This window comes from Odontomachus brunneus, unplaced genomic scaffold (assembly GCF_010583005.1).
Source record: "Odontomachus brunneus isolate Ranch 3 - 2012 unplaced genomic scaffold, Obru_v1 Obru_scaffold_028, whole genome shotgun sequence".
NCBI classification, from domain to species: domain Eukaryota; kingdom Metazoa; phylum Arthropoda; class Insecta; order Hymenoptera; family Formicidae; genus Odontomachus; species Odontomachus brunneus.
In genome coordinates this window covers 1,868,636-1,880,930 of record NW_022639478.1, presented here as the reverse complement: position 1 = coordinate 1,880,930, position 12,295 = coordinate 1,868,636, and the positions used below count along the sequence as shown (strand labels likewise).

Genomic DNA, 12,295 nt, shown 5'->3' with positions numbered 1-12,295 from the left:
AATATTATTCCAATTTTAATGAATCAGTTTTCTTCTATTTTTTAACTATAATATTATTCCAGTTTTATTGAAAAACTAAGGAAATAGTATTGATATTCTAAGAGAATCATTTTGCGGTGTCGTATCCAATACTTCTCTTAAGATAAACATTAAAAAGAACAAATGAGTAACATACATCTGGAGTCATCTATACGCGGTCTCTCCAACGTTGTTGAAAATTTTCATTATTATATTACTGTGCCTTTTTTTGTTCTTAATTGGCGATAAAGATAGCATTAATTACTATTGAATTTATTTTGACTTTCTTTATAACACTACGAATAAAAAAATATAAATATGGTTCCGTGCGAAAAAAAGTGAAGTGACTTTGATTTTTTTATGAAAAAAGGACGTTTTCGGAATTTTTATGATCACATTTTATTGTCATTTAAAAATTGATTAATTGCATCTAGAACTTTTTCTGTCTTATCATTGTAACTGGTAAAAGCACAGTGAATACCATTATGGTAAACACCTTGTATAAAAAAAAGAAAATTTCCCGAAACTCTTAAAAATCACATCACTAAAAAACCCTAGATGATACAAATCATCTAATTTGATTCATGTAAAAGAAATTTAATTGTAAACTGATATTATTACATAAATACGTAGTGAGCAAGCAATAAATATAATATATAATATATAATAACTATAGTGTGTGTGGAAAGATAGAGGAAAGTAGTATTACGGAGCTTTCGTCGGCAAGCAAATCGCGGCAGTGGATACCGATAGTCATTGGGCGAACGATACTAAAGTCATTCTTCAACAAGAACGGCTTAAATGGTAATGATCGCGCGTCAATGTTTATTAACGCGCGAGAAATGTCCGTATTTGGATGCGTAAACGCTGTCAAATTCCTGATTCATCGAAAGTAACGCGCGTTACAACACGCGGAAATAACGGCGTTGTGATGGCGATAGTGACGGCATGTTATGGCACGTGAAACACTCGCCGAGAATCGCCGTCAGTATTTTCGTGATGTAATCGGGCATCCGCCACTTTACAAGGTAAGAGACCACCACTTTCCGTATGGCTACCTTCCAAACGTTCGAGGCGACTTACACGCCGATACGAGGAAAATGTCAAGGTTTCATTCCGAGCCCGGAGCGAGATGCTCGTCTCCGCCGATACTTACGATCGTGCATCGCGATGAACACTTTCTGTGTCGCTCGAGAGTGAGAATAAAAGAAAAATAAGAGAGGGAACAAGAGGTTGTATTATGTTCCTACGGAGAGTAAAAGTTGCACCTTAGAATTTTATTTACGGCCTATTTAGAGAGATAAGAATTCATACAAGAGGAGATAACTTCTAAGAAAAAAAGGACATATTAGATATATAAGAACAAAGCTTCAGAATCAAACCGTTAATTTGATCTGCGACCAATCAATGCGTGCCGTGTGCGTTTGAGAAAATTATAAGTGAAATCGCTCTTTGCCCAAAAGTTAAAGTCTCAATTTTGTTTCGCTATCATATTTTTAACGGTAACTTTCTTCGAGATTTGTCTTTCTCTTTCTCGTGCGACTAGTCTCGTTAATCTCTCTGAGTAACCTACGGAAGTGAGAAGAACGCGAGGAACCAACAAAGCTCACGCAAGCCTCAGAAGCGACGATTTCTATTCTGTCTCTTCAAATGGATTGATTCTGGTAATACTAATAAAGTTTTATTAATATTACGATTTCGACTCTTACATCGCTCGGTTAAATCCTTGCTCGTCCTTGGTAGCGCATGTCTTGGAAACTACGCTACGTGCTCTCAAACTTCCTGCGGTTTCCCAGTAGTTCCGGTAACTCGGTCTGTTTCTTACCAAGTCCGAAACAGTCTTAAAGTTATGACTCCTTCGTAAGTGGGATATATATGTCCCGCAACTACGAAATGGTTAAATCTTTCTGGTCTATTTCAATCGAAATTTCTGATTTTCCTTCATATTTTTCACCAGACATTTAGTTAATCCAATCAAATATTTTTTACGTACCTGTTTTCACCACACATAATATATACTTTTATGATACATTAATAAAAAATTAAATCTTAATTAATAGAAAATTAATTAAAAATTAGTTAAAAATTAATTAAAAATTTAATCTGAAATTAAGACTCAACTCATAATAGGGATGTTACTTTATTTATATTACGTATGTATGTATGTGAAAAATCTTTATTTAATCTTTATTTTTTTAATTTACTCATATTTATTTAAATTTGTGATTGAATATTGTGAGAGCTCTATCTAATATTTTGATCAAGAAAGGTACTTTTTCAAAAAATGTAACAATTATTTGTAAAGTGTTTGAGTTAATTTTGTCGCATCGTAATACTGTCGCGTAGTTTCTCGTGCAAATTATATTTTCATGTTGAATTATGCAACGACGGCTATACAATATGAATTATGCAAAAAGAATGAAGTATAGTTTGCGCACAAATATGCTTGTAAATGCGACGTGCATTACAACTTGCTCTTTGGTTGGCGATAAAAGAGACTTGACCTCCGCAATTGCCATCGTTGTGCGGGCAGGCGGACGAGGCTGCTCGCAAATGGCATTTCTTCGTCTTGACATTCATACAAACGCACCGCTGCGCCGTAAGTCGTATAGACTTTGTCTGTTAAGTTCCAAGATATCGTACACGTTAATAAATGCGATATTGGTTGCGAATTTATAAATGGAACGACCATAATATGATTCAAAAGCATTATCAGAATATTTAGCTAAGATACTTTATACTTCTTAAATAAAAATTTGCCAGCCGGGAATCCGCAAGAAAAAAAAAGATTTGCTAATATGTGGACAATTAAAAATATTAGCTGCAGAAGCAAATGTTCTTGCTTTCATAGCAAAGTTATTTAGTTATGATAGCTGAAAGATTTGCTAATATATATATTAGCAAATCTTTTTTTCCGTGCGGAGATAACGAGTCGCGTTAAAAGCTATTTATCCAAATCTCCGTTTATATAGGTGAATTTCTATTATAATTTAACTTCAAAATAAAAAAAGCCATAGATTTAATGTCGCGTGAAACAGAGAAATGAGTCGACCGACATACTTTGAACTGCGCTTCGTATTAAAATCGCCGCGGAATGAATGAGACTCGCGACCACACTTTCGGCTAGTGATCGAAGCCACGTGAGCCTTTTACTTTTAGAGAAGGACAGGTTTTCTGCGGTCGGATGGCATCTTCTGCGCGAAGAAGACGATCGAAACGGCTTACAGGTCGCGACGGCCCGCTCCCGCTCTCATCCGCGCGCGCGAAGATGATAAAAGCGTGCCAGGAGGTGCTGGCGCGTCGTAGTCCTCTTTTCGGGATCGGTTCAGAAGGAACGTGTTAACGAGTACGCGCGCGACTCCACACAGCCGAGATGGTCCCGAAGTCGATCGTTCATCTGCTAATCGCTTGCGGCGTCTTCGCCGTTACGACCTGTGAGTAAACGTTATCCTTTCGTGTTCTGGCGCGACTCGAGAAAGTGAAGCACCTCTCCGTTTGCTCGTCAATCGCGAGAGCAAAGAGTTACCTCGTTCGTTTCTCCCGTGTAACTGCTATTACGCGATCGCAGTGATGTGACTCGTTACGACGCGAGTGATGAAACCGCCATTGATGGCTATTTTCTATATTTAAATGTTTAAATAGACACACACACACCGTTCGCTCCAAGATATTTAGTATCTGCAAATTGGAAGGCCGAAAAATTCATGTGAAATGCACTCAAACCAAAATTTTAAGCCGAATCGTGAAAACTATAATCAAAGTGCGCGATTACCAATGATTATATATTAAATCAATAGAAATCAGGATCGTGTGTATCCGAATTTGTGAACGACGATTGAGACTTGATCCATTATAATTTGTTGGTTTATTTACGAAAATCTGGTCATAGAGAATCTCGTTTTTACTATCTTAAAAACTAAAAATGTTCCACTAATGTGGAAACTATTACTTGTAGAAAAGGGATTACACATTTTTTTATGTGTAATTTACAAGTATTATGTAAGTAATCTATAAGTAATCTTTTCTACAAGTATTATGTAACACGTTAAGTGATTTCCCAACGGGTAGTTCCAGAATAAGTTAACGAGGTTAGCTATAAAACGATGCCGGCATAATTGAGAAGCTTGTATGAACCTACTTTTATGAATTCAACGCGACTTGAATAGCATTTTTTCGCGAAGCGACTATGAACATATTTAGTCACGAGCGCATCTTTAATCCGTATGCGATGCGTTCGCGCGTCACTAGAGAAACACATTTTCATACGAAACTTTGGAAAGTATGAATATTAATTTGCTATATTACAAAATTATACGATTACTATATTGTTGATCCACAATAAACAAGTAACGAGTTATAATTCACGTCGCATTCGCGTTCAATTTAATAATGAACAGAGAAAGCCAAAGATAACTCACTTTGACAGATCGAGCAATAAAAATGGAAATCTCTTTGATTGTGGCCCTTCTCTCCTTCTCTTTCTCCGTCTTTTTCACTCTGGTTGAAACCCTCGACAGGCAAAATTAATGTTCGCCCACGTCAGCTTAACGATGGATAACTAAGTTTGTAATCAGCGGAACTTTCTCCAGTTGTTTGCATTCATTATCTTGCACAATTTCTGACCCCATGGAAATTTCTGGGAAAACGTTTCCGGGAATCGCCACTGATTTCCGTGCGCGAAACCATCTTCGTCGTTTCATGACCTCTCGCCGTATCCTGGGGCGAATGTTGGACTGGCTCTCTATCATGCTATGCTCAGTCACGAGCAAATCAATTGTCGCAGAGAGAAAGAGAGAGGGAAGAAATCTCCCCCTTTCAGTTCACAAAAGATATAAAATATTTTTGAAATTTCTCTGCAAAATTCTTTTCTATAGCTTTTAATCATTGGAAGAATTTGTACCAAATTGTTCCGTTAATTTTTGTTATGCAAAAAGAAATACTATGAGGATCCTTTGCGAAGGATTTTTTTTAGATTGTATACTCGCAGTCGAAAAGGTTATCTAGTTTCTTTTTGTAAATTTAGGAATCTATCCTTCTTATCCAATCGAAGAATTTATTTTCTGATAAAAGAGCTCTCTCATTGGACAAGACAGATAGATTCCGAAACTTACAAAAAAAAAGCAAACAACTTTTCCGACCGCGAGTGTGCACTAAGAAAAATGTTTGACATTTGTAACTATAGTCGCGTACATAGAAAGAATATGTACATATATTATAATTCTTTTGACACGCGCGCGCGCACGCACACACAAATTCTTTTGTGTGTGGATATTACTATGTTTTTAATAACGCAGGAATAAATTGTCAGTAAAATCTATTTTGCTAAGAAACATGATACATTTCTCTAGAAACACAGCAAATTATTTAACAGTACTATTTAACAGTACATTTCAGTTTCTAAAATATAAATGGCACATATAAAATAAAAGAATCATAAATTATTGTTAAATAAATTAGTTTATTATTATCGAAGAGGACCAATAATTGACTGAAACATTTGTCTTTTAATTTTTACAAAGTGTTATCGTTCTTGCTATAGCGTCATTCCTCGTGAAAATTTGTTGAAAAATTAGGAGCACAATGTTAATAGTTTACGAAATACAAGCGATTGAAGAAACAAGACTTTTCTCAAATTGTGCTTCAGGCGACTAAGTGGATAGCAAATCTATTTTCTCCGGTCAACTTCAAGCGGATTTTATTTGAATAGATTTTTAATTTAGGGCTTATCTATAAAGATATGGTATATTAAATATTGAAAAGTTAGCATAAATAAAATCTTGTTTCGACAAAATGGCTCAGAACTTTCCAGTTCAGTTTTCTATAAGGAATAACGCTATATACTTAGTGGACAGAGGAAAGATAATATCCTGTATAAAATAAATTAGTTTTTTGCCCATATTGGCATTTGCTTTTTACAGATTTGTATTCACACAGTTTATATTGTAATTGATACAGAGCCATTCATATTATATTTATTAATTAAATTATTAACATAATGTCCATCTTTTCCTTAGTTGCAAAATTCTATAGTAATTTTTACAATAAAATTTTTTCCGTGTAGTCAAAGAATTATACTTAAAAGAATCATTGTTTTAAGTAAATTTTGTTAGCGAACGATAATAACTTTATGTGCATATTGAATACTATTATTTTCTTTGTTACAACAAGAAGATATAGTTAACGCCGGAATTGACTATAATTTTGGTGAGATTAACCATTTTTCTCTCAATGCAGGATTTAATTTTTCGATCAAAATTAATGTTTCAATTGTAATCGTTCCTTTCGAAGATTTACTTATCTCCTCAGGTTTCCGCGCGATTTTATCTTCCCTTATAAAATTCTCGGGCCACTAGATTCAGTCTCCGATACACTGCCTGCGGCGAATCGGTTAAAAACGGCGCACGTTTATTACGTAAGCGATGCGCGCAGGTGACACTAATATATGCGTCGTCTTCGTAGAGGTCGAGTGCTGTCGGCAATCGCCGAACTTTCGCCATCGTGTGATAACCGTATACGCTGCGTTTGTACGACTTATTAATGCTTTCTGGATCGACTCGTTTGACAGGTTTTGTGCACAATATTGTGGATTAAATCGACATCTGGAAAGCGACTTTACCGTGCGATTCGATAACAACGTTTAATAGAGGAATTGTTTTCTACATGCATTGCATTCAATTTTGTTACACCTTCGTGTTTGGTTAAATTAAAAATATGTTCGATAGAATATTTGCGGATTTGTCAAAGTTGTTTGCAGCGAACCGAATTATTCTGATATGATTTACAGTTTCCATTTATTCTATAAATTGTATCGCATTTCAGCAATTAATCAAAATCAAGGATTTTCGAATCAGTTATTTGGTAATCAGTTCAACCGAAACCAGCAGTTATCGCCGAAGCACGGAGCATCCGCGTCGTGTCCGGAGAGGAACGGCCGTTTTCCGGTACAGAACCAATGCGACGCCTACATCGAATGCATCGACGGAGTTTCCGAGGAGAAGCTGTGTCCTGAGGGCTTGGTTTTCAATCCCGAAGCACGTTTCAATTATCCTTGCGGATATCCAATTGACGTAGACTGCACGGGCAGGCCTAACTTACGTAAGTTAATCACGATTGCAAACACTTGGAAAATTTACAATCATTTCGCGAACATATAAAAGTCGTGATCTGAAGCTTTCAAAGCTAATTGTATCTTATTTGAAAAGTCGAAGCTCAAACTTTAATTATAAATTTAATTAGAAACGGGTTTCTTAATTAACCCTTTGACTGCGGGCCATACAGAAGCAAAGCGTATACTATTCTCTCAAAGTAAATCAAATAAAATATTATCTGAATCTAAAATAAAAAGTAAAATTATAAACATAATTTATACTATATTATTCTATATATCTAAAACATTCTCGCAATCCTTGACTAATAACAAAACTTTAATTATAAAAAATTACAAAAATCTTCGAACAAATATTTATTTTAAAGGTTAGAAAATACAAAAATTAATATGACTTCCCTTAGGAAAAATTATTTTAAGTTGTTCAAATTAACTTTAAGTAACTTTAAGTTAATTTGAACATCTTAAAGTAATTTTTCCTAAGGGATTAGATGTAAACAATTATAACAACACGAAACTACAGCTCTAAAGAGATTATCTAGTAACTCAACAACTGATATTATCAGTTGCCGCCAAATGTGACCACTATTCGTTTATGGTGGAATGTTCCAACATACAGTTGTATTCAAAATACAACAAGTTCCTTTACGTTATAACTTGCAACAATTTCTAATGATCAATTAATATCTATTAATTTCTAATGCTGCAATCCTAAGCAAATATACGAGTAAATCGTAAAATCATAAAGTTGTAGCTTACGAAAAAGAAAATCGTAGATATTTACGAATTATCACATGACATACAGTCCGCATAGAATTGCAGATCTACTCAAAAGTTCTTACGAGAACAAGTTACGAGATTTACGATTTTGTCTAGAATTGCAGTATAAATCTAATCAAAGTTTAGTGAGGTGAAGGTTCCAGATTGTTCGAGATTCAATCTCAGTTGAATAAAAAAAATTTGTCTTGAATTCTCTTTTCAATATATATATATATTGTTACGTAATTTTTAAATTAAAATTTAACTTTTATTGAATATTAATTGGCATACACAGAGAGAACGACTTGGTTGAATCAAATAAATACTTCTTCGGAATAGTCCAAACGAATTTTTTGATTGATCGAACAAAATTTTGTTTGACGCAACAAAAATATTTATTTTCGGCTTAGTTCCAAAGAAATATTTTTGTTGTCAATTAAATAATTTGTTTGGACTATTCCAAAGAAACATTTATTTGATTCAATAAATCCTTCTCTCTGTGTATGCCAATTAATATTCTGAAAAACATTTATCGCTTATTAGTTTGTTTATCTTTATTTTGACCTACTGCCATTGTTGCTCATCGTCACGACAATCGTACGATAACATACAACACCAAACAATATCCTTGATTATTCCCACATTCTTCTGATTAGTTTTGTATGAAAATGCTTCCGCGACAGATTTACGTGTCGCAACATCATACTTATCGTTTTAAATTATTTTCAGAGCCGGCGGACCCGTCTCTAGACTGTCCTCATCAGTACGGCTACTTCAAGATCGGCGACCATCAGCATTGCGGTCAATTCATGAACTGCGTGGACGGTAGAGGCTACGTGTTTGATTGTCCCGAAGGTCTGGCTTTCAATCCGGAGAGCTACCGGTGCGATTGGCCGGATCAGGTGCCGGACTGCGACGCCGAAGCTTTTCTGGGCTTTCGCTGTCCAGAAGTGAAGAATAACTTATACTTCGGTGGCGGGATCAGATTCTACCGCAGCAATGCCAACTGCCACCATTATTACCTCTGCGTAAACGGCCATCCGCGATTGCAGAATTGCGGCGAAGGAAACGCGTTCAATGAACTGATCGATGCTTGCGACGCCGCGGAAAATGTTACCGGATGGTGAGTTACATTTAACCGTTTGAAGTGCGAAACACTTCAGAACTGAATAATTGCTGAAGATGAAATATTAGATTGGAATAAGGTAATTGTAAACATAGGAAATTAACAGGGCACTATTTACATTGAAAAAGATCCCATGAAGAATCGAAATGTTTTTTATTGCGATTTTGATGAAAGCACAAGCACACATCCGGTGCGCAGTTTTTGATTTTACTTGTAATATTTAATAAATGCGCACTTCCTCCCGGTTCAGCTTTCATAGACCCTGTTAATTTTCTATTACTGGAATTATTGGAATTAAAATTTTCTCTGTTGAAAATAACTATTGCTTTAGAGAAGAAAAATTAACTGAATAATCGCTTTTCTTAGCAGTAGAATAATGTTTTTCTGTGTATATGTATCTATATCATGCAAATGATTAAGAACACTTTTTCATAATAATTAAAATGGATCGTTTGATATTTCCTTCCGTGTCAAGATTCTTTTTCGAGAATTTGTAAACTTTATCACGTTTCATAAGTTTAGAATATAAAAAAATTAAGAAACTCTAAGATGTATAATATGTAAACATAGGAAATTAACAGGGCTATTTACACATTGAAAAAGATCCCATGAAGAATCAAAACGTTTGTTTTTTATTGCGATTTTGATGAGAGCACAAGCACATATCCGGTGCGCAGTTTTTGTTTTTACTTGTAATATTTAATAAATCACTTCCTCCCGGTTCAGCTTTCATAAGCCCTGTTAATTTCCTACGTTTACATTTATTAAATTTGTTGACTTCTTCAAACTAATACTTGTTGAAGAACAAATTTTCTTGCGTTTATAATTTAGATTAAAATGATTAATTATAATTTAGATTAATTATAATTTAGATTAAAATGTTTCCTCTTTCAGTGAAAGCGAAGCGAAACTGAGGACCCGTGAATCAAATGTAGACCAGCCAGTGAAGCTCTTTTAAATCTAAGCGGATTAAAAAACCAGAATGAAAATCAACACAGCGTACAACAGTTCCATAGTTCCGAAGAAATAAGTGTTAAGAATCTTAGTAACTATACGTTTCAGCAATTTTACATGTATTATGACGTTTATAACACACATTCAAATAATTCATTTAGCAGATAATTGCATATTTTTATACTTCATAAATGCTCTGTAAAAAAAATCCAACTACATATGTGATGTGTTTATCGTTAACTGCGTATTAATTTTGAGATGCAATAAGAGATATGTAATATATTATTATAATATTATGATAAGTTATTTTAAGGATACGTAGTTAACATAGAATCTTCTCCGAGTAAAAAAGTAAAGGTAAACATTCATCGCACAACGAACGGAATAGTGTTAATAGAATCAAAATGCATCGTAGAATTGACGTGTTATTTTTAAATTTTTGCATTAATTTATGTAATTAGGATATTTTCAATTAACAAATATATTAAAGTAGAATTAAAATAAATAAAAGAAAGTGAGGATCAAAGACTCTTATTTACCCAGATAGCCAAGCCCGCAAAAGTCAGGTTTTGCTAAATGTGTGCTGCATACTATGCTAACATAATTTTGACAGTAACAAAGTATGATCTGCTATGTCAGATAGTGCGTGTCTAATTCATTCTAAAGTGTTCCTTGGAATTTCATTACGCCAATAACCAAATGATTACGCGATGATCGCACGGTGCGCGCATGCATACTGTCATTGTGCTATCCAGATGCAGCAGCATACTACTGTGCATACTACTCGCAATCCTTGACTAATAACAAAACTTTAATTATAAAAAATTACAAAAATCTTCGAACAAATATTTATTTTAAAAGTTAGAAAATACAAAAATTAATATGACTTCCCTTAGGAAAAATTATTTTAAGTTGTTCAAATTAACTTTAAATAACTTTAAGTTAATTTGAACATCTTAAAGTAATTTTTCCTAAGGGATTAGATGTAAACAATTATAACAACACGAAACTACAGCTCTAAAGAGATTATCTAGTAACTCAACAACTGATATTATCAGTTGCCGCCAAATGTGACCACTATTCGTTTATGGTGGAATGTTCCTTACCAAAAAGTAAGACCAATTTACATTTTTTTTTTTTTAATCTTTATTTATTATTCCAAATCTATTTCGTCGCCTTCAAAGTAATCCCCCTCAGACACAATACACTTATGCCAGCGTTTTTTCCAACCCTCGAAACAGTTGTTAAAGTCGATTTCCGGAATGGCCTTTAAAGCTTTCTTCGATTCAGCTTGTATTTCTTCAATCGAGTCAAAACGGTGTCCCCGGAGCGGTCTTTTGAGTTTAGGGAATAGCCAGAAGTCACACGGTGCTAAATCAGGTGAATATGGTGGTTGTGGAACGATATGGGTCGAATTTTTAGCGAAATGGTCTCGAAGAACCAATGCAGTGTGAGATGGCGCATTATCGTGGTGCAAAAACCAAGAGTTGTCTTTCCACAATTCCGGCCTCTTTTTGCGAATAACTTCACATAAACGACGCATAATTTGACACAGATGTCTGTCACAGTGCTACCAATTTAGAAAAAAAATATTTCTGACATTCGATATACCCGCGTAATTTAACTTGAAAATTGGTCTTACTTTTTGGACACAGTAGTACCACAAGCACAATAACAGCGCAACATATTGACATTTCGTGCGAGTATCGCGAAAGCTCTGTGCACCTTAAAATGACAGAATACGGCCCTGCGTGATGACATCTGCTTTTGATACCAAAAGCACAGAACACAATGCGATTTACGTCTACGTGCATGCAATCTACATAAGGTGACGCTTTGTGTCTATTATAAGAACGTCTAAATTAAGCGCTCACCATTGCGCTCACCATTGTCTCACGGTGTCCAGGATTCACCAGCCATCCCATCACTGTATCTGACATTGCAATGGTCCTCTCGTCCTACGTCGCCTATAATTCATTCCCGACCGCGGTAGTCTAACGGAGGTTTCACGAAAAATCCCTTCTCTCTTGGGGGATACACTCCGAGTTACGAATTGCGTATGAAATATCGCAAACTGCGTCTTCGAGGAAATGTCGGCCTTTCCGATAAACAACGAGTATGTGCGACGAATTAAGCAACGGTCCGATCGAGTTGTAGTGTATCGCTTTGATACACGTGCGACGCGAATCGCTTACAAAGAAAACGGAATTCGCGAACGAAGGGAACACGCAACGCGAATCGAAGACCGACTCGCGAAACCTTTCGACGCGTGGGCGAAGTAATTTGTGCGAGACTCTCACGTACGACACGGAATATCCCTAATGTAACGTTGC

General features: G+C 35.3%; 1 protein-coding gene across 1 annotated transcript; it reads left to right on the top strand.

Moving 5' to 3' along the window:
* Positions 1-3,284: 3,284 nt before the first annotated feature.
* On the top strand, positions 3,285-10,481 carry LOC116842872 (protein obstructor-E-like). The gene is made up of 4 exons (XM_032812674.1): positions 3,285-3,452; positions 6,838-7,113; positions 8,612-9,005; positions 9,903-10,481. The coding sequence occupies exons 1-4, from the start codon at positions 3,392-3,394 to the stop codon at positions 9,964-9,966; spliced, it is 795 nt and encodes a 264-aa protein (XP_032668565.1). The 5' UTR covers positions 3,285-3,391; the 3' UTR covers positions 9,967-10,481.
* Positions 10,482-12,295: the final 1,814 nt, after the last annotated feature.